The following is a 23347-nucleotide window of genomic DNA, read 5'->3' on the forward strand; positions in this document are numbered from 1 at the left end:
ATTTCTCCTTCATGAATTTAGAGGCTATGCCATTTGGTGCAAGTATGTTTAATACTAATATTATTTCATTGTCTATAATATCATTAAGCATATTGTAGCTTCTCTATTTGTCTCTTGACATTGGGAATTTTTTATTTTTGCTCTGATGGATAGTATGATTGCAACTTCTGTTTGGTATATTTTGTTCCAGGCTCTCATTGCTATTCTGTATGTGTCATTATTTTTAGATGTGCTTCTCATACATTTCAAATTGTTAGGTTCTGTTTTCTTATCAATTCTGCCTCTGTTTTTTGTTTTATTGTATTATTTAATCCATTTATATTTAAGGTTAAATTGTTGGACTTGTATTTTTTCTACTTATTTTTCATATTGATTCTTATCCCATTCTGTCTGTACTTTGTCCTTATGACTAATTTTGTTTACACTACTTTGATGCCAGTCTGGTCCTACAGACTACAACTACTCCCATTTTCCTGCCTTATTCCAAATTCCTTGAATTTCCTTAAATTGAAAATTTATCTGCTCATTTACTTATTTATCTGTTGCTCTTTTGATCCTTCATTTGTTTCCTGTCTAGCTAACCGCGTGGTTCAAATTCTTCTATCTTCCCTGTTTCCTATTTCCTAGTTTAAGAAACGTTCTTTTGTGGCACCGCTTCCAAAGAATAGTCATTCCAATGTATGAGTATTACAAATAGATTACCAGTCCAATCAAATAACTGTACACATAGTGACCTTTGTTGGGAAGGCCTGTTGGATTTTCTCTGAATCTAGAAACAAGAGTGCCTTATTTCAAATCTCCCCTCTGCCACCTGGGGAGACATTGGGCAAGTCCCTTCAAATCTCTGAGTCTTGGTTTTATCATCTGCAAAATGGGGCTAGAGAAAACTAGGACAGCAGTGTCAAACCCAAATGGAAGCTGGACCACTGACTTAGAAGTCAGGATCCCTGGGGGCTATATAGGAACTTAGTGTTTAAATGGGATAGTATCTATGTTTTATTGTCTTTTTATCTAGTTCGTTAAATATTTCCACGTGATGTTTTCTTCTGGTCCCTGGCAGCCAGCACTCCCACATGAGTGGGGTGCTTGGCACTCTGCTGTAGGACTCGCTCTGAGGGTGATTTTGAGGCGCCAGTGAGAGTCTATGGAAAGGCCTTTGAAGGCTAAAATGCCAACCACATGGTAGCTCACATTCTCAGTGACCCACAAGGAAAAGTGAAAACAAGATCTAGCTCATGAACCAGGGTCACCTCTGCCCCTTCCTAAGCCCTCCTTGGTCTGTCTTTTGGACTAATTGCCACATAGCCTCTTTTCTGTCCCATAGCTGTTGGCGGGCACCTGTAACATGTTGTTTTGATGTTCAGCTCACACCTTGTTCCCTGATATTTCTAAGATCTCCATCCAGCCCATTTTCAGGGGGTATGGGTTGATGTTTTTCTCCTTTGTCACACCAAGAGATTGTGGAAGTAAGTGAGCGCCGCTGTTGATTCAGTCCTAGGGATGGCAAAGTCCATTTCTAGGGAGCACAGCCACCATTCAACTTGAATAGCAAACATTCACCCATTATGGGCAAGGCTTTGAACAGCCCCGGGAGTTGAATCCCTGACCAACAAAGTCCCATCTGTTTAAAAGCAATATTCTCCCAGAGATGCTGCATATGCCTGTGAGTCACAAGCCTCCACCATCTCAGCAGAAATCAAATTATGGGCGGCTCGAAGAAAGCAGCGTGGGGGGTAGGAATGGGCTGTGTCATATCATCAGGGATGGCCTCTAGGCAGAAAGTTCTTACTGATATGTTCAATGGACAAAGGAAGAAGGCTGGTGGAGAATTAGGAAAACTGAATGCAACTTCACACTTAGTTTTTATTTGGCCTCAGTGGGCTGTGATGATTGGTCCTTGCTCCAACCGGAAAGACCTTTTACAAAGGGCAGCCTCTTTGGCAGGAAGGGAAGGGGTCAGGGAAAAAAAAAGCATTTATATAGCACCTACTGTATACCAGACATTGTGCTAAAGTGTCTTACAAATGTTATCTCTTTTAATCCTCACAATAACCCTGCAAGGTAGGTGCTATTATTATCCCCATTTTGCGGTTGGGGAAATTGAGGAACATAGAAGTCAAGGGATTTGCCCAGGGTCACACATAAGTGGCTGAGGCTAGTTAGGTGTTACCAGAGAAGCACTGAGGAGCAGCCCTGGGGTTTCCAGAACTACAAGAAACAAACAGGAAACCCCCACCCTAATTAGCAGTGATGGATGGGCACAGCAGATAGAGTGGAGGGCTAAGCTGCAGAACTAAGCCTCAGAGGCAATGTAGCCCCCCCACCCGAGATGGCTCCCAGACCCCTAGCCCAGGGGTTTCTGTTTCTGTTTTGGTCATCTACTGTGAAAGAAAAGTAACAGAAAAAAGTCCCCTCCATGGCTTTCCACCTGACGACCCAGAATGCCTCCCTATCTTCAGGGGTAAAGAAGATGTTTGTCGCCTCGGTGGGGGAATCCTGAAGGTGTGTGATGAAATATTAAAGCCATATGCAGGGGGAAGGTGTGCCATGGGGGAAATGGTGTGTGAGGTCTTAGTGGTTTTTAAAGGTGACTTTACCACCTTGCATAGGGTGGTAGGAACTACTCCAGACAGAGTCTGTGTCCATCCCAAGAGAGTTCTGTGTGCAAAAACCACTTCCAGCTCATGGCAGTACTATGACCCTAGGCATGTAACTTCCCATCTCAGAGCCTTGATTTTCTCATCTGTGAAGTGAACTGGAGAAGGGAATGGCAAACTACTACAGTATCTTTGCCAAGAAAACCCCAAAGGGGGTCATGGAAGAGTTGGACACAACTGAAAAATGACTGAACAACAACTCTATCCATTACAACAGGTTGTTTCTGGAGAAACGGGAAAATAATACCCATAAGGCCCACCTCACAGGATTGATGGGAAGCTCCCAGGGGGAAATTGCTATAAAGTGTTTTGCACACCTTCAGGTAATGCATCAGTGATCACTGTTATTATTATTTTTATTATTCTAGATATGTTAAAATATAACAGGATCGGGATCTTCTTATCATTTATTGTGCTTATGTCCCCAGTGTTAAGCACAGTACTTAGCACATGGAAAAAACTTAATCAAACCTTGTTGATTGATTGATTGTGGGACGTGTGCCTCTGTCAGTTCAGGCTAGGTTATTTTTGCTGTCACATCATACTATTGACTCATCCTAGGCTTGTGGTCCACTAAGACCCCTTGGATATTCTCCCACAGGAACTATTATGTGGCCCCTCCTTCATCCTATACTTGTGTAATTGGTCTTTTGAATCCATTTAGAGGATCCTTTTCTATGGAGTGGACATACAGTATCATGGCTGGCAGAATAACATTTCTAGCAATCTTCTGGGGCTTCACTCTGTATCAATGGAAAGGGGTACAATGTCATCCATTTATATCTCTGTATCTGGGGCTATCATCTATCATGCATGATAGATAATAGATAAATAGGTAGATGAATAGATAGATGAATGGATAGATAGAAAGATGTATGGTAAGTAGATAAGTGGAAAGATGGATGGATAGGTAGATGGGTAGATAGACAGGCAAATAGATAGATGATAGACCAATAGCTCAATAGATAGGTAGATGGCTAGATTAAAAGATAGATGGATGGATAGATGTGTAGATAGATAAGTAGATAGGTAGGTAGAGAGATAGGTGGGTAGATGGATAGATAGAGTGGATGGATGGATAGATAGATTAAGAGCTTGGGCTCAAATCTGGGCTGTGCTATTTACTGTCTATGTGACCTTGGGTAAATAACTTTACCTCTTTATGATTCATCTATAAAAGAAGGGGGAGGAACATCACTAGATGACCTCTGAGGTCCCTTCCAGATCTAAATCTATGATCTAACGTCCTACCATGTGCATCTCTTAAATATTTCATTTACTTTCCCAGAATCTGGTTTTCTGAAGTTTAAGTAAACTGTACCATTGTTTTTGTTTTCAATGATGAAAAACATTTTTCTGAGTCAGATGGCGAGAATCTGCTGTAGAGTTTCCGATGAGGACCTGGAACACCCGACGTACTTCGGCACTTTGTGGGTACGTCTGCCAAACCCTCATTTTCCCAGCCCTGTTTTGGGTCCTCCTGTCTTGTCTCCCCAACCAGACTACAAATTCAGAAGCAGGGACCAGGACTGGCTCGTTTCTCATCGTCTGCACCAGAGACTGCACCTGATATACGGGAAGTACTTAATAAACATTGGCCAAATTAGGTTGAATTTGGCAAATAGCTAAATGCTAGAGTTACTTTGGACCCAACCATTCTTCTTGCCCCTTCTATTCAGCCAAAAAGCAGATTGTGTCCATTTTTCCTTTGAAATGGTTCCCATCTCACCATCTCCCTCTCCTTTCTCCCAGCCACCCAAGCCTCGCCCAAGTCATTGGGTAGATGGTTTCACTAGTGCTGTTTATCTTCCTTTATAGCATCACTTCCTCTCCATCTTCCCAGGATTCTCTCAGGCACCATATCCATTTTTCCTTCTGGCGTAATCGGCTCCCACCAATCTTACTGCAAAGCCTTCCCTGACTGCCCTCCTTGGCTCTAGGCTCTCCCTGTATGGATAAAGCATCCCTTGCCAAATTCATTTTCTTTAAACAGTGCTTTCTTTTATTAGGCTTTTTTCCTTGTTCCCAAGCTTCCAGGATGGCTCCCTGATTCTACTTCCACAAATCTAACCTGACAGGCAATGTGGTCTACACTTAGTGGAAAGCAGGCTCAGTCTAAAGCCAGAAGACACCTGAGCTCAATTCCTGTTCTCAATTCTTACTAGTGGTGGTGTGATTGCGGACCAGTCACTTCCTTATGCTTTGTCTAAGAAAACACTTATTAACAATTGGAAAATTGGAATGTGCTGCCTCTGCAGGGGAGGGTAGGATCCCCTTCTCTTGAGGTGTTTCCCTGCAAATCATTTAACCTTCTTGGGTCTCAGTTTCCCCCATTTGTAAAAATATGGACTTAGAGTTGTGCTGCTCTCAATCTATAACTCTCTGATGAATAAAATGCAAATTTGTTTAAATCTGTTACCAAATTTATTACTGCTTTCAGTCATCCAGTATTTTCTCAGTCAATGCATATTATAGAAAGTGAACCTATATGTGTAAAAATATTTATAGCATCTCTTTTTGTAATGTTAAAGCACTGGAAACTAAGGAAGGAGGTGTCCATCAGTTGGGAAACGGCTGAACAAATTAGTGAGTATAAATGTAGAGGAATACTACTGTGCTGTCAGAAATGAGGAGACAGGAAAGAAGAAGAAAAACCTGGGAAGATTTCTATGGATTGATGCCCATGGAAATGAGCAGAACCAGGAGGACAATTTATACAAGGATGACAACATTGCTAAGACGAACCACTTGGAAAGACTGGAGAAGTCTGATGTTCTTAGGATTCCTGGGGACCAGGCATGAAGCATGCTGCCCACCTCCTGATGGAGGTGATGGATTCAAGATGCAGAAGTCGACCTACATTTTTGGACAGGGTCAATGGGGGGATTTGTTTTGCTTGACATGTTTGTTATAAGCATTTTGCTTTCTTTCTTTTTGACAATAGGGCAGGGGGAATGGAGGGGGAGAGGGAGGAATATAAATCTTGTTAATGTGAAAGAAAAGAAAAATAAAATTAAAAAGAAGGAAGAAGGTACTATCATATGATGATCCTTGAATATTTTTGACATTAAAAATGGCTCTTGTGACTCAAAGACCGGAAACCACTGACTTAGCTGGAAGTATCCGCGGTCTGATGGACCCATGGGATAGGATGGGGTGAGCTCACCCAGCTAGGCTGGGTTCTGCAATGGTGGAGGGAGTGTCTACCTGCACGAGAGATCTCGGATCCACTGGAGTAGGGAGGTGAGAACACCTTATCTCAGGGCATGTGTGCTGTGGCACCTACAGTCTGGTGAGTATATTTTTATGAGTGGATCATAAAACAGAAACCCTGGGCCCACATTGGCCCCACCCAACCCGGTGACTCCTGGATAGCTTGAGGCCTCTCTGCCAGAGAAACCAGCCTCCTTCCCAGCTCCCTGGGTGGGGAAGGGTTTTCCTCGAGCATTTGCAGGCTTGTTCCTTCCAGGGGAGCATCTGTGGGAAACCACTCAGGACAAGGAGGCCCCCTGGAAATGGTTTTCATGTTAATGACCATTGGGCTTCCTAGGCAGGCCCCCTTCCCAGTCCCAGGACATGATAATGACCAGGGTGATTCACCTGGGTCTCCCAGTCATTCTGATACCTGGGCAGTCCACGGTATATTTGGTTCCATGGGGAAGGATTGGCTTTATCCGAGCGACAGAGTTTGGAGGCAGGTTAGGGCCCAATTGGAAAATGAGGGTACTGTTAAAAATATGGTTAAGGACAATGTGGCAGAGTAGCCAAAGTACTGGCTTCTAATGTCAGCTAGCTATTAACTCTGTGACCTTGGGCAAGTCATTTTCCCTCTATGGGCCTCAGTTTCCTAATTTGTAAAATGGATGGATTGGATCAGTCCCCTTCCAACTCTGTGAAGTCTGGATTTTCACTTACCTACATCAAAATATAATAAGCAGACCAGGAAGAAAACCTCACATCTAACTAAAAACAAAACAAAACAAAACAAAATCTGAGTGGGCCAGGCAGATTCTAGGGTCAGTTTCTTTTTAATTGGTAACCAGTGGATCTGCTGATCAAGTATTTATTTTTATATTTGCTGACAATTTTTGTTACGTCATATTGAGAGACAAAAAAGACCTCATAGGGTCACCTAGCCCACCCAATTCCATTGTTTTACACATGGGTAAACTGAGGCCCTGTGAAATGGAGTCCATGGTCACATAGATCATAAATAAAAGATCGGGGATTTAAACTCAGGTCCTGTGACTCTATGATCAGTGCCTTTTTTTCTATGACAACTGAGGTAATCCGTGTGAGCTGTGATTAATGTCAAGGTTTTTATAATTAACACTGGACTTGATGCACATGATGTCAGCAGAAGCATAGGATGGTAGACACAAACCTGGAAGATACTGCAGAAGTTGTCCGGTGCAACCCTCTCATTTGACAGATAGGGAAAGTGAGGCTCGTGCAAGGTCACCCAGTTAGCAATTAACAAAATCAAGACTTAAACCCAAGTTCTATGATTCCAAACCCAGGGCTGTCATCACAGCACCCACCAAAAATGCATCCATTTAGAAAGAAACCAACATAAAAGACGCCTCTCCATCCCCCCTACCCTGCCATAAAAGCAGTCATTAAGCAGGGTAAATACTAATGTGGAAACCAGTCACTATGAATTTTTTATTATATTTTTATATATTTTATATATTTATTTTATATAAAAATATTTTATGTATTTATTTTATGTAAAAATATAATGTTTTTATTCCCTCACGGGTCCTGTCCTCATCACGTGCAGGAGAATGGGCAGGCTTTTTACTTTAAATAGATCAGAGGCCATTTGAGCTCCCGATCCGCAGTCATCTAAGCCCCTCCTTTGGGGGAGAGCGCAGCCCAGGCTCAGGGGGGGTCCCATGGATCGTCAGGGCCAGAGACAAGACTTGGATGTGGGTCTACCTGACTCTGAGTCCACGTCCCTCCCCTAGTTTCCTTGGCTCAAGTCAGTGCTCTGACACACCCTGGCTGTGTGACCCCAGGCAAATCCCATAACCTCTCTGAACCCTGGTTTTCACATTTATAAAGTGAAGATAAGGATATTTGCACTTTGCAAACTCCCAGAGGGACCTTGGGAAGAAAAGCTTTGTTCAATGTAAAGTGTTTCAGAAATGGAAGTTGTTATTCCTATTTCTTAGCAAAACTTGAATTCTTATACATTTTTTTTTAGTCCTCACTACAAAGTGTGGGCAGATAGGTGGTATAGTAGACAGAACACCAGGCCTGGAGTCAGGAAGATTCATCTTCCTGAGTTCAAATCTGACCTCAGACACTTACCAGCTGTGTGACCCTGGGCAAGTCACTTAAACCTGCTTGCCTCAGTTTCCTCATCTGTAAAATGAGCTGGAGAAGGAAATGGCAAACCACTCCAGTATTTCTGCCAAGAAAACCCCAAATGGAGCCATGAAGAGTCAGACACAGCTGAAAAACAACTGAACAACAAAATTACAAACTGTCTTGTTTTGGTTTCACCGACATGCTTGAGTTCCAGCGACCTGCTTAGCTGGCTGCCCAGGTTTGAGCCTCTCCCCATGCTGAAGCTCTCTGCAAACAGATGCCGAACACCTCATAGGGTCATGAAATCTTAGAACCAGAAGGGACCTCAGTGACCATATATCTCCTGCAGGGGTTCTTAACCAGGGCATTGTGAACTTATTTTTGAAAACTAGTTTGATGACTGTAATTCAATTTAATTGGTTTCTTTGTGATCCTCTGAATTTATTTTGTGCATTTAAAAACATGGTTCTGGGGGCAGCTAGGTGCTGCAGTGGATGGAGCACCAGCCCTGGATTCAGGAGGACCAGAGTTCAAATCTGGCCTCAGACACATAACACTTACTAGCTGTGTGACCCTGGGCAAGTCACTTAACCCCATTGCCTAGCAAAAAACAAACAAACAAAAAACAAAAAACATGATTCTGAGAAGGACCCTGAGCAGCCATTCCTAATTCTCTGAACTAGACCACCCTGTTTCACCTACTTCCTCACCCAGCTCTATTTCCCATTGGTGCCTTCTTCCAGAACTTCCATTTTGGGCGAGGGCCCAGACCAGCCATCTCCAACAGCCAGGATGCCACTGCTCAGGTACTCCTTGCCCCTTCTTTTAAAATACATTTTTATTTCATTTAAGTATTTCCCAATTACACATAAAACTTTTTTTAACATTTTTTTCTCCCACCCTTTTCAACTTCCCTTTTATATGTTGTTTTTCCCCATTAGAACGTAAGCTCCTTGAGGGCAGGGGTTGCTTTCATTTGTATCCTAAACCCTTAACCCAGTGCCTGGCACATAATTGACTGATGACTCAAAGGGGTCCATGACATAAAAGAAATGAAGAACTCTTGATCTCCTCCAACCTGTGCCTTACCACAAATCCTCTGGACAGAACACCCAACCAAGGGTCATCTTGGCTTTGCTTGAAGGCCTCCAATGACAGCGCTCATCCTGCCATCCAGCCTAAATAGGCCAGTTTGGAATTCCCACTCAGAACTTCTGGTACTTCCCTCCGTGGACAAACAAACAAGCCTAATCCCTTCCCTTAGCCAGCCCTTCAAATATTTGAAGACCTCCATATTGTCCCCCTCCCCCAAGCCTTCTCTTCTCCAGTTTAAACATCCCCAGTGACTTCAACTGGTTCTCATCTAGCTCAGACTTGAGAACCTTGGCCATCCTGGTCACCCATCTCTGGATACTCTCTCCTTTACCAAGGTGCTTCCTAAAAGGCAGCGGCCATGGTCTGGTAGGCTGTCCAGGAGCAAACTTCCACTTCTTGGCATTCGTTGGCTAATATGTTTGTTTTCTTTCTCCTTTGGTCCTTCCAAGTAGGGCATGGGTAGGGTAGGTGTGTAAACTGTAAATTGTTTTTATTTCTGTCTTTGTATGTCCAGTGGCCAGCATACAATGGACATTTAATAAATGCTCACTGATTTGAAATGAGTTGATATCTTTCTATCAGGCACTTAGATGAATGAGACCTGAAGAGGCTAAAAGAGAGAAACATTACAAGACGAAGGGAAAGACTCTTGGATGCAGAAGAAACCCTGGAAGCAGTCTCAGGTTGGGACTGCTCATCTGTAGACGAAAAGGCCAGTGAGAAAATGAACTGGATTTTAGGGCTTGGACAGCATTCTTTTATGCCTAGACACTCATCTGCATGAAAGCCAAAAGAAGTATGGGAAGTCAAACTGACTGAATTGGGGCTTGGGAACATAAGGTGTCACCCTAAGGCAAGATGGAGCGCCTCACTCAGGGAAAGGTCTCATTGTTGAATAGGAGAAGCTAGTCGGCTCCCGCCTCCTTCCTGGAGGTGACAAACCTCAGAGCTAAGGCTCTAAAATCATCAAAGGAGAGAGACTTTGGTCAGTCCTAGGTGAAGGGCCATTGCCCTGGCTGACAAAGCACACAGAGAGCTGTAATACTCCAGCTAAAGAGAGCCCAGTACCACTCAGTAAAGCCAGTGGCTGAAGGTGGGGAAAGACACCGCTGGCTACTGAAGCTTGAGCCCAGGGTCTCTGGTGGATCAACCCATCCGCTTGCTAGGGGCATGCCTCTGGGCAAGTCACTTTACCTCTGTTTGCTTCAGTTTCCTCAGCTGTAAAATGGAGACAAGAACAGCAGCTACCTTGTGCCTGGTACATAGTAAGTGCTCTATACATGTTTATTTCCTTCTCTTCCTCATCCAGCAGAGTCATTGTCCCAGCACTGAGTGAGCTGCTCCACCTAGCCTAGTCTAGTCCTGAAGGAGAAGCCAGGCAGGCTACCCAGCCCTATCTGGAATCAGGTGCCCTCAGTGACCTGGGACTAGCCTGGCCCAGTCCAGCAGCCACCCAGTGGCTGAGTCACACATCCTGCTCAGCCCAGAAGCAGCAAGTGACCAGCTTGACCTAGCCCTGAGGTATAGTTGACCAAGCCCAGAATTGCTGCTGGAGGACCAGAGAGGTGTGGAGCGAGCTGCCCGGCATCAACATCAGGCCTTATGGGACCCTCTAGAAAAATAAAGTACTTCAAGGCCCCGCGAGTCTGGAGTTCAACTTTAGGCCTCCAATGACGGTGCTCATCCTGCCATCCAGCCTAAATCGGCCAGTTTGGAACTCCCACTCAGAACTTCTGGTTCTTCCCTCTGTGGACAAACAAACAAGCCTAATCCCTTCCCTTAGCCAGCCCTTCAAATATTCGAAGACCTCCATATTGTCCCCCTCCCCCAAGCCTTATGGGGAAATAAATATTTTTCTATTGAACCTCCTCCACAAAATACAAACCCCTCAGACTGCCATTTAAAACCCCCCTACAATGTGACTCTTATCTACTTTACCACCTTATTTCATTTACTCAGCTTCAAGCACTTGGCATTCCAATCAAACCAGTCTGCTACACTGCTGCCTATACATGGTGACATCTCCCACTTCCAAGCCTTTGCTCGGTCAGCTGCTGGCAACAACCCTTTGAGGCAGATCCTATCACCATTTTTATCCCCATTTTACAGATGAGGAAACTGAGGCTCAGATAGGTTAAGTGACTTATGCATGGCACACACAGCTGGTAATTGTCAACTGATTATTCAATTGTCAGTCAACATTTATTAAGGGACCCCTGTGTGTCAGGCACTGTGCTAAGTGTTGGGGTTACAAACAGGAAAGTGTCTCTGCCCTCAGGAAGCTTATATTCTTCTAGCGGGATACAGTACACATCCAGGAGAGGCAGGTAGGGAAGGGAGCTTTGGTCTGGGGAGTCACTGACATCATGAGCAGAGTTACAGGGAACATATTAGCATGCTGGCTTCAGAAGCAATGGTGAGGGTACCACCTTGACTATTGTTCCCTGAACAAGAGAGAAGCCAGAGGGTTGGAGGCTGGGGAGGGCAGAGGGCGACGTACCTGGGCTAGCAGGGCCCTGATGTCCTGTTGGACAGCTACATGACCTGAAGCTTGATCTAGGCTAGATTCACCCAGTGCCCATCCCAAACCGAGTGGATTAGCTCCCCCAGAATGGAGATGGGGGCCTGGGGGAGGGGATGGCGAGATAACCACACTGACTAGTCCCTGGTGTTCTGGATGGATGGATAGAGTGTTAACCCAGCACAACCAGCGATTTTGAGAAAGTCTCTTCCATTTCTCTGGGCCTCAGTTTACCCATCTGTAAAACGAAAGAGTCCTTAATTATACAGAACCAAGCGATCCCCCATTCTGCCCAGCTCCCTGCTCTCCAGTAACGCAGAATCTCCCTCATCTCCTTTCACAGAGTGGTGGAACCAAGAGGGTCTTCTTGTCCTGTCTGACTCTTTGTGAGATTTTCTTGGCGAAGATGCTGGAGCGCTTTGCCATTTCCTTCTCCAGCTCACTTTACAGATGAGGAAACTGAGGCAAACAGGGTGAAGTGACTTGCCCAGGGTCACACAGCTAGAAAGTGTCTGAGGCCAGATTTGAACTCAGGAAGATGTGACTTTAGGCTAATGCTCAGCGCTCTTAGCTGCCCCAAGAAAGCCTTAAAAACCCTCAGATGCCTTAAGATTCACAGAACACTTTGCTTCCATATCTCGCTTGAGGCTCTGGGAGTATGGTCATCTCTATTTTACAGATGATAGAAGGCTCCCCCATTGTCACCAGTTCAAGGAGCTGTGGTCTAATTTGAACACACCTCTTTTGATTTCAAGGGCTCTATCTGTTCTCCCAAGATGCTTCTTTTTTATTTTTTGGTGAGGAAATAGGGGTTAAGTGACTTGTCCAGAGTCACACTAGTAAGTATTATGTGTCTGAGGCTGAATTTGAACTCAGGTCCTCCTGACTCCAGGGCTGGTCCTCTATCCACTGTGCCACCTAGCTGCCCCATCCCATGATGCTTCTAATCAGCCCATGCTACAGATGAGGACAGTGAGGTGGGTCCCAAGAGGAGGATGCCCTTGCCCACTGTTTGCCGTTTACTCAATCCTCAAGTCCTGTGGATTCTCCCATTCTAATGCATGTGCCTGACACCTTTTCCTTCTTTTCTCCTTCCCCTGACCCCCCCACTCCCATCCCTCTCAGGGCCCCACTATCTCACACCTGGAAGACTGCAGAGGCCTCCCTCCCCCCAACACTGCCACTTACTTTCAATTCATTTCAACATTTATTCGTTTTAATACTAACGAAATTAATTTCCTAAAAGCACTGCTTGGATTCCTCATGACCAATTGGATCAGTCCCAGGCTCTCTCAGAAAGGCAGTTTTTCACGATGATCTGGATCTGGACCTAGAAGGACAGTCTAGCTCGTCTTGGGGTCAAACAGCCCAAGCTGTGCTTCTGCCTTTGCTACTGACCCAGGTCACCCTCTGAGACTGTCCAGGCCACCTCCTTCACCTTACAGATGAAGAGACTGAGGGCCAGAGAGGTTAGGACTCGCCCAAAGGCACACAAGTAGAATTTAGAGCTGGAGAGGACCTTCAAGATCGATCATCTAGGAAAATGTCCTCATTTTGTAGCTGAAGAAACTGAGGCCCAAACAGTTCAGTGGCTTGCCCAAATTCACAGGGACAATGAGTGGCAGAGCTGGGTCACACGAGCCTGGCGTCATCTCAACCCTTGTATGTATTTGACTCTTCCCTTCGTGAAGCTTGCCCTGCTTACCCCATCCAGAATGCCCTTCCTGCTGCTCCAAACTTCTGAGTACTTATTCCCTGGAATGGACCTTTGACCCTCAGATCCTGCCTTCCTCCAGTGTCCTGCTCTGTCACAGGACGGGGCCGCCCTCCAGCCTCTCCATGCCCCTCCCAGCTCTGCCGTGCTGAGAAAGCTAGAAGCCAGATCCAAACAGGAGCCATTGGGCCCTGGGTGATGTTACTGGGTGGGATCTCACCCCCATTCCCCACCCCACTACCCCTTGGTGAACGGACACGGTGGGAATTTGGGTTCACTGTTAATAGAATTTCCAATCCTTTTCTAATGTCACATCATCATGGAGGTGACTCCTGGAATCTTGAAGGTGAATCCAGCAGAATCCATGAGCTGGCAAAATTCTGCCACTAGCTTTGTGACCCTGAGGGAGTCACTCAACTTCTCTTTCCCTCAGTTTCCTTAACTGTAAAATGGGGATAGTATTAGCTCCTTTGTCGATCATCACTTAGGACCATAGACTTACCATAAACTAGGACTCAATCTAAGCCTTTCATTTTATAGATGGGGAAAGTGAGGCCTTCAGTCACTGCCAGATTCACAGGGATAATAAGTCTTCTGACCCCATTCTCTTTCTGCTGTGCTCAAGTCTCAGTTTCCTCACCTGTAAAATAAGGGGATGGACCAGATGGCCTCTATAGTGCCTTAGAAAAGGGACTTGAGCCCGTCCAGGTCCCTGGTCCCCTTCAGAGAGGCTTCTTTCCAGCTCTAAGAACTTGGGGTCCGTTAAGTGAGGAAGGAGGGCAACCTACCCTTTATTGCGGCAAGTAGTCACAGGTTCATTGGAACAGGCCTTCTACGCCACAGTAACCAGAAGGTGCCTTCAGGATAGAAGGCACTTAATGTGTACTTGTTGAATGAATTTAAAAGCAAGAGTGAATGAGCTTATTGTCTTCAGTGAATTCTTTGACAAAGATCAGTTGCTTATCTTCTATTAATTTGCTGTGGTGACAGAGGAAACCAGGTTGTCCAGCCCCTGGTGGAAAGGGTTCTTAGATCTGCCCCATCCGGACCCGAGGGGTAGCAGTAGATTTCCTTGCGGAACCAGGAGAAGGCTGAATCAGAGGGATTTGTTTATTTGCATCCTAGCTTTTGGGGGCCCGGATGACGCACTCTCTTATTTGAATGTAGCTGCCTTCAGGGGCAAATCTGGTCCCCAGGTGAAGGCTACCGGAGGCTGTTAGCCCTAGCCCGTCTCAGAAAGGGGAAGAATCTAGGTCACGCTGAACTAGTCTCCATGCTGGCACCTCTGGCTTCAGTTTCTTCATCTGTAAAATGAAGAGGTCAGAAGACAGCCTCTGGGGTCCAGTCCAGCCCTGGGCCTAGCTCTGACCCTCTGAGGACTTGTCTGCCTCTCTCATTGAAAAGACAGAGATAAATGCTTTCTTTCAAAGAGGATCAGTCTTTGGATTTGAGCACCTACTGCACTGTAGGCCTCTAGTTCATTTTGGTTGAATGTTGGGGGCATACCCATTTCCCCAAAGATGTTGCCATCCACAGACTGAATCTCTAGCGGGCATGTCTTGGAGACCAAAGGGCCTCTCCTCTTCCTTCCACTGAAGAGAATGGAAAGTGGGACGGGAGCACTTCTTAAGTGATGCCAAAATGACACCACCATCTGTGGCAGGGGAAAGAGAATGCTGGATTTGGAAGCAGAAAGCCTGGGTCCGAATCCCAATTCTGTCATTTATTACCTTCGGAGCCTCAAGCCCATCACTTGGTCTGGGCCTCGGTTTCCTCACCTGTAAAGTGAGAGGGTCTGACTGGCTGATCTCCAACATCCCTTCTAGCTGTAGAGAGGTGATGGGGATTCCTGGGCCCAAAGTCAGATTATTACGTGGGGAGCAGTGGGGGGGGGGGGGGGGGGGGGGGGGGCAGGATTGCAGTCGGTCCATTTCCCTTTGGGGCCTCGGCTGGAAGGAAGAGGGAAAAGGAAGCAGCGGCCAGTGGAGTTCCCAGGCTCCGGGGATCCCCAGGGGAGAGGGACTCGGGGCCAGGTAGAGCAGTGGTCTAGGACCGCAGGGGAGGAGGGGCTGGGGAGGGGTAGGATTGGTTTCCTGCACCTGGGATGAGCTCACGCCTCGCAAACCCCCCCACCCCCACTCCCGGGCAGCCTTCCTGTTCTCTATTGTTCCCCGGGGCCGGGCCGCGTCCGGCAGCCCAGGCAGCCCGCCGGGGCACGGCGCGGCGCCGAGGGGGGCCGCGGGAGAGGCAGGTAGGGCGGGGCCTGCGCACCTGGGCTGGGCAGGAGGAGGCGCGCCCGGCTGGGACTGGGCGTGGGGAGCAGGAGGAGGAGGAGGAGGAGAAGGAGGAAGAGGAGGAGTGAGGCAGGCTCGCGGGGGTGGGCAGCGGCTGGCACCCAGCCCCGCGCACCAGCCGCAGTCGCTCCCGCGCCCTCTCCCTGCCTGGCACAGCATCCAAGGTGCGCGGCAGCTGCTGCGGGGTCCGGACGCCAGGAGCGCCGGCCGCGGCGGGCAACCGGGCATGAAGATGGCTGTGGGAGCCGTGAAGATGCAGCCCCCGCCGGCAGAGAGCCCGGAGCCGGCGGACCCCGGGGCGTCGGGGGCCGCCGGGGCCCCGGGGGGGAGGCGGCAGCGGCGACGAGGGGGGAGCCCGGGCGCCCCGGAGCAGCCCCAGCCCCCGGAGCAGCAGCTGCGGCACCGGCTGCGGGACCTGCCTGCTCTGCTGCGCAGCGGGCTCACCCTGCGCAGGAAGAGGAGCGCCGGCGGCGGCAGGGTGAGTGACCAGGGCCGGGCCCCCCGCCGGCCGGGCCGGGTGGTGGTGGAAGGGAGCGCAGGCTCTGGCCCCCGGGCACGTGCTGCCTGCCGCCTCGAGCAGGGGCGGGAGCTCTCCCCCCCCCCGAAGCCCACCCTTTCCCCCCTGGAAGTTCTGGGCTGGAGCTGCAGCGGGGGGAGGGGGCGAAGTGGGGGCACCCAGCTGCGAGACTTGGGTGCAGGACACAGCCTCCGTGACTCAGGACTGGGGGGTGTGTGTGTGTGTGACAGAACAGCCCCCTGGCCTTCCGCTCTTTCGGGGCGGGGGAGAGGGGGAGCTCTGATCTCCCCCAGCTGCTCAGGGCCTGCAGGTGGCTTCCCCTCCTGCCAGAGGCTGCGGCCGCGGGCCTGGCCTATCGCGTGCCTCGGGGGGGGGGGGGGGGGGATGGCCACTGGCTGTGGGTGCTTCCTGCGTGCGGTCCCTGGGGGCTCGTAGCAGTGACTTTCCCGCTCTGCCGTCTGGGGAACTGCTGCTTTAAGGCCCCAGGTGAGGTCGGCCCTGGCTCTGTTGCTTGTTTACCGACTTTATGGCCCTGGGGCTCAAACCCCTCCTGCCAACTCGGTGTTGGTGCCCGCCCTGAAGCCCAAATATCTCCTGCCAAGTGGGGCAGCCGAGGATCCCGGACGCTGACAGTCTGACCATGCTCTGGGCTAAACTTGTCTCGTTCTGAGTCCTGGGTCACCTACCTCCAAGCGTAGCTAAAGAACCCCAGTGCTTCAGACCTGTTGAGGCAGGGAAAAACGAGTTGGAGAGCTGCCCCTGGGGAAGGGGCTTTGAGTGCACATCTGGGCCCTGCTGCATGTGGCATGTATGACCTCGGACAAGTCATTTCCTTCCCCCGGCCAAAGTTTCCCCCTCTTTCAAATGAGATGTTTGGTCTAAGGGATCTCCCAGCTTCCCCGCGGTTCTAGACCGGGTGACTGCCTCTGCTCTCTGAACAGCAGGGAGTTTTCCAGGAGTTGTCCAGTTGAATCTTTCCCAAGAATCCCAGACAACTGCCCAGGCTCTCTTCAGAGCCCCTGGCTGCTGGAGCCCTGGGCAGAGCTGCCTTTCCCGCCCCCTCTTTTCTATGTTCAAGTGTCCAGGGATGTGTAGCCCCAGGCCTCCTGTCATCCCAAAGAAACAAGCGTTGGTGGCCTTCCTGCCATTAGCCTTCTGAATGAAAACAAACCGTGGCAGCAGCAGCGGTAAAACCCCTTGTTCCTCTGCCTTGTAATCATAGGGACCTTTTCACTTATGATCTCAATGGAACCTCTCAAGGACCCCTGAGCACGAGATTGTTACTTGCATATTACAGGTGAGGAAGTGACTTTCGGAGGGTCATACTGCTTGGCCGTGTGGTGGGAGCTGAACCCAACATTCTATTCCCTAGAGCACATTGCTGCTTATTACTAAATGGACATCTGGACTAACTTGAAAAGAAAAGAGGCTCCTGGAAGCTTTAGGGTCATGGAGAGCAGGAGACTTTACCCTCGTCTGTGGTCTGTGCTGCTTACAGAGGGTGTTATTTAACATATAGACGATTAAGCAAGCACATCAGGTCCCTTCCTTGGCTTCTTTGGCTGCGTTGATGTAGCCAGACAGATTCAGTCCAGCTCTTGCCTTCATTTCGCCTTCTCTCTTCCACCCACAATCCTTTGCAGGGCTGTGGCACCTCTATCTCTCAGAGTCTTTATTTTTCTTCAAGGTTCATCCCAGGGGCTGTCAGGGAGCTAGAGATATAAAGCTGCCCAGGATCTCAAAGGATAGCTTATCCAACCCCCTCATTTGACAGATGAGGAAACTGAGGCTGAGTTGAATAATTTGCTCAAGGTGACACCCAGTGATAGAGGGATGCTCTGGATCCCTTGGCTTCTTAGGCCTCTGGGCACCTGTTACATCTCCCCAGGGGCTGTCACCTCCCTGATGGCACGACCTGGGGCTCATTTATTCTCACCAAATACAGCAGTGCAGTGCACCTTGCAGGGCAGCATCAATGCTAGTTGAATGAAGTTGGGTCTGTCTGCTCCAAGGATGAGGGGTGTGTGGATGACCCGGGTGCCCGTCTCGGATAGTCTGGTGGGCACTGATGGGCCAAACGTCAGGCTCCCAAGCTCCCATGCCCAGATGGGCTGGGGTGAAATGGGCTGGCTTCGGGCTGCCCTGAGAGGGACGGAGGGAGCTAGTGCTGGTGAGGAAGTGAGGAGGAGGTGGTGGAAGATCCACGGGCTCCCCAAGTGGGGCTAGAGGAAAACACTGGAGCCTCTGAGGGTGTGGAGGCATCGGAGGGCTCTGAGCTGCAACGACTTTGCAAGAATCTAGGGAAAAGTAGGTCAAACCTCATTCCTATTATCCTTGACAGCTACTTTTTGTGGCAGAGAATACTGAAGACAAGGCTGCAGACAGGCTCTCCATGACAGGAACGGTGAGGAGAGCTGCATCATTCAGGGGCATTTCTAGCAGTTTTCAGTCGGCAGCGTCGGTGGCCATGAACCACCATAGCAGCAAAGGCTGCTGGGGTTTCCCTGCTGATTCTGGTTGTTGGGAATCATCTGCCCTTTGAGATTAACCTTGTCTTTGTAGTATCTGATGTGAAATAAGAGATTCCTCAGCCTGTCATTCAAGGCCTTCCATGGGTCTTTTCTAGCCTTTTTTCATACTGCTTTTCATACACAACACTACATCTCCCATCTTCATACCGTTGCACTGGCTGTATCCCATGCCTAGAATGCACTCCTTCTTTCACAGCTCCTTTGAATTTCCAGTTTCCTTCTGGTTTCAGTTCAAGTACTCCCTCCAACAGCAAGCCTTCCCCGGTGTCCTTCAATGCCCTTGCCTTCCTGGCTTCCATTACCTTGTATTTGGGGTGTTTTTCAGATATGTTAATCGACCCGTGACAAGCATTTATTAATCGATCACGGTGTGGTGGGCACTCTGCTGCTCTACTTAGCTCATGACTTTGTGTACAGACCTCCGCTGAATGCTGGGGTTACAAAGTAAGACAAAAGCAATCTTTGACCTCCGGGTCAAAGGGCAAATATGTCCACAAGCTCTCCCTCCATAGAGGGGAAGCTTCTTGAGAGCAGAGACTGTCTCTTCATTTTGACTTTGTGCTCCTGGTGCCTAGGTGAGCGCCTGGCACACAGCAGAGGCTTAATAAGTACCCATTGCTTGGCTCGAATGATCTACATTCCAGCCAGACTCTCCTAGTTCACCTGCCTCAATGTTTCCTCCATGTCATCCCCTCTCCCCCCGTGCTGGAGCTCGTGACTGTGTGACTTTGGGCAAGTCACTGAGCCCCCCAGGGTCTCAGTTTCATTACCTGTAAAATGAGGGATTGGAATTGATGATGTGTTAGCTGTCTCCCAGCTCTGCCTCTCTCAGTGCTCCCAGACTCAGAGGTGAAGTGACTTGTCCAAGGTCACACAGTTGCTATCAGAGGTGAGATTTGAATCCAGATCTTCTGACATCAAGTCAAGCCCTGTCCACCATGCCAAGCTGCTTCTCTTCCCTTAGCACATCCTACCTTTAATGTACCAGGGAGACTGTCTGACACTCCTCCATACATAGACTGTAAACTCCTTGAAGTTACGGACTATGTACCCCTGTGCCTAGCACAGTGCCCCGAGCTTAAGAAATGTTTACTGTTTACTTCTACCAAACAATGCAACTTCCCTCCCTCCCTCCCTCTTTCCTTCCCTCTTTCTCCCTCTCCCTCCCTTCCTCCCTCTGTCCTTCCCTGTCTCTTTTCCTCTCTCTCTTCCTCTCTCCCTCCTTCCTGCTCTCATTCTTTCTTTACCATCTCTCTTATTCCCTCTCTCCCTCCCTCTCCCTTTCCTCCCTTTATCTCCCTCCATTCTTCCGTCCTTTTTCCCACAGAACCCACCTCAGGCCTGGCCCTTTGACTCCCAAATGCCAGGAGGGTGAGAACGTGACTTCACTGGCACAAATCTATCACCTCTGCTAGAAAAGTACATTGAATGGAGGAGATGAGTTTTTGAGATTTGAGAAATGTGGGCCTATTTTAGGAATATGTGAATATTTGAGCACAGTGAACTGAGCCCAGGCCTGAATGGAAGAACGCTTAGCCTGACTTTGGGAGAGTGTAATGAGCCCCTGAATTCTCCCCCGAAGCCAAAGACCCATAGGATCCCAGCTCCAATGCTGGACAGGCCCTCAGGGGCCCCCACCTATCGGGGAACCAAGGCCTAGACAGATGAATTGACCCACCCAAGCCCCACAGATAGGAAATGTCAGAGGGAGGCTTTGAACCTGGACCTCTACCTTCAGAAGCAGCACTCTTTCTACTGCACCCCTTTACCTTTTCAACATCAATATTTTTCCCATGATGTTATATGACTGGGAGGCAGGGGAGGCCAGATTCTCAAGAATTTGAGGTTAGGGACACAATCAAATGAGGTAAAATTTTGTAAAACACAGTGCTGCACACAGTAGGCACATAATAAATGCTTGTTCCCTTCACCTTCCGCAGATGGTGACAGAGAAGCCCATGGTAGGGCCTATTACCAGGGGGGACAGGTGGAGAATGGGAGCAAAGAGGTGCATGTTTGGAGCAGAAGCTGGGGCGATCAGTTGTGACATAATGTGGCAAGATGGTGACCATAACCAATGGATGGCCTACATGCTCTTCTGTCATATCAGAACTAGAGAAAGGCTTCTAGCACACTGGGATGGGGCCTGGAGAAAAATCATGGGAATCCCTACAGAACAGCCCCACGAGAGGTGGGTAGGCCAGGATCTGTAATGTCACAGGGGCCTCCAGCATAGGTGAATGCACAGTCTATTAAAGCAAGAACTTAAAGGGGTCTCACACTTCTTGTCCTTTCCCCCCATTAAGTTGGATAGTCTTGAACTGACTGTGCATTCCTTATGTATCTAAGAGCCATGGTGCCCAGAGGAGTAGCCTTTCTTCAGCTAGTAATCCTATTAGTCACAAAGCAAGGGTGATTTCTGAATATGGGGACAAGAGAAGCCTCTTTGCCCTTGCCTGATAGCTTTCCCCAACCAGGTGCAGTGAAGGACCTTTCTAGGGTGAGAGTAGGTGTTGGTGTTCAGAGTCTTTTGGGAGTATTCTAGGTACCCCCTAAAAACTCTGCATGACCAGCTCCTCTTTGCACCAGACATTTTGCTCCTACCACTAACTCTAGCTCTGTGTGTTCAGTGGTTTCAGTTGTGTCCAACTCTTCATGGCTCCTTTTGGGGTTTTCTTGGCAAAGATACTGGAGTGGCTTGCCATTCCTTCTCCAGTTCATTTTACAGATGAGGAAGCTGAGGCAAACAGGGCTAAGTGACTTGCCCAGGGTCACACAGCTAGTCAGTGTCTGAGGCCAGATTTGAACTTGAGAAGATGGTTCTTCCTGACTTAAGGTCCTGTGCTCTATCCAGCTAGCTACCCCCATCTCTTTCTTCAATACCATTATTGTGCTGTGATCCTAAGACCTCTCTCCCAATGACCACGCCCTTGGGCTAATCTTTGCTTCTTATTGATTTTTCGTCCCTCACAAAAAGTCAGCTAGAAGGGAAGAGCCCAGATATGAGGACTGGTGTTCACAATAGATCACCCCAAGATTGTAGCCTTCTTCCCGAGTCACACTGATGGTGCCTGCCTTCACCATGTTCTTCTCCATATACTTGGTAACTTAAGATAACTGATTTTCACCATCAATTTCCAACTTGTAGTCACCTGCAATAGACCTCATGTTGACAGAGGACAAAATATTACAACTATTCCCATGCCGTAATTTTCCAAAATACTCAGCACCATTTGGAACAGCCCATGTTCTGTCTGATCTCTGGCTTTATTGGATCAGAAGTAAGATTTCCCCGAGCCCATTTGGATCAAGGTTGTCCCATGTGGTTTGTGAAATGTGTGTGTGCAGAAATGATGTATTTACATTTTTTATTTACCTATATGTGTATGTTCTCCTACAGTAAAATGTAAGCTCTCTGGGGGCAGGGGCTGTTTCATTTTATCTTTATGTGCCTAATGCTAAACCAGATTAGTAAATGTAGCAGGTACTTAATAAATGTCTTAAGAATTAATGAGTACACAGTGAATGAATGAATTAACAGATATCCATTTAATTAACATCCACCAATAAACTCATTTATCCTCTAAGTGAGAGGAAGATAAGATCTTGTAGCATTTCGTTTTCGAACTGTTGACTTTTTAAAATGAGCCATCTCAGCTGTCCGCGGTGATTCCTGGCAAGTTGCCAGCCCACACCTCCAAATTACAAAATTATGTTAATCATGGATATAATTAAGGGAAAACACTACAGACTCAACGTCTCATAGAGAAAAAAACCCCACTACTACTGGTGAGGGAAGCTCTTTGTAAGGAGATTAGGAAAGTCTCATCTTGATTATAATTTCATGGGAAATCCAGGAAAAGGGTGTAGGGAGAGGGTTCTTTACCTGAGGCCCATGAATTTGATTTTCTAGTGTTTCAGTGACTGCCCTTCCATACAATTGATTTCCTTTATAAGCCCATGCATCTTGTTTTTTTCCTTTTAAAAATGACTCTCAGAAAGGATCTGTAGGCTTCACCAGGCTGCCCTCAGCATTGATCACACAAAGAAGGTGAAAAGCTCTTGGTCTTCCATGCGGGTGTTATCCATGAGCTTTGTGCTTGTCCTGACCAAGGGAGCTTCTCTGAAGGCTGGGCCCCAAATAAATCTGGGACTTGGCAGCTGAGTGTCAGGGCATCTGCTCTTTCCTGAGCTGCTAAACTCGTATAACATATTAGCATGATTGTGCTTCAGGAAGGGCTGGCTCAATACGGCAGTGATTTTAGGGGGTGTCTAAACCGTGACCACAGGAATGTAACGGAGGGAGACAAGTGCGTCTCGCAGATGCCACTCTCTCTTAACTTGACAAGGCAGTAATTGGTGACTCGGGCAACTGAGCTAGAGGAAGATGTTTAAAATAACTGAGGAATGGAGTCCGCAATATCTCTGTAGTAATGCCGTGCCTCTGTTGGTGTGGGAGCAGTCCTTAGGAAGTGCTGATACAGACAAATGATGGTGTCAGACTGAAACCCATTTCCTTGTTTTTCTCTTTCCTTCCTTCCTTCCTTCCTTCCTTCCTTCCTTCCTTCCTTCCTTCCTTCCTCCCTCCCTCCCTCCCTCCCTCCCTTCCTTCCTTTCTTTCTTCCTTTCTTCCTTCCTTCCTCCTTCCCTCCTTTCTTTCCTCCCTCCCTTCCTCCCTTCCTTCCTTTTTCCTTTCCTCCCT

The 23347-nt window shown here is 48.0% G+C and overlaps 1 protein-coding gene across 1 annotated transcript in view; it reads left to right on the plus strand.

The window, feature by feature from the left end:
• Positions 1-15823: 15823 nt before the first annotated feature.
• Positions 15824-23347, plus strand: part of RAPGEF5 (Rap guanine nucleotide exchange factor 5) — a 235505-nt gene continuing 227981 nt past the window's right edge. Inside the window, exon 1 of the mRNA XM_027872072.1 lies at positions 15824-16075. Within this exon, the coding sequence (XP_027727873.1) occupies positions 15824-16075 (252 nt within the window). The remainder of the gene's footprint in view (positions 16076-23347) is intronic.

The sequence above is a fragment of the Vombatus ursinus genome, unplaced genomic scaffold (assembly GCF_900497805.2).
Source record: "Vombatus ursinus unplaced genomic scaffold, bare-nosed wombat genome assembly UNPS02014799.1, whole genome shotgun sequence".
Lineage (NCBI taxonomy): Eukaryota > Metazoa > Chordata > Mammalia > Diprotodontia > Vombatidae > Vombatus > Vombatus ursinus.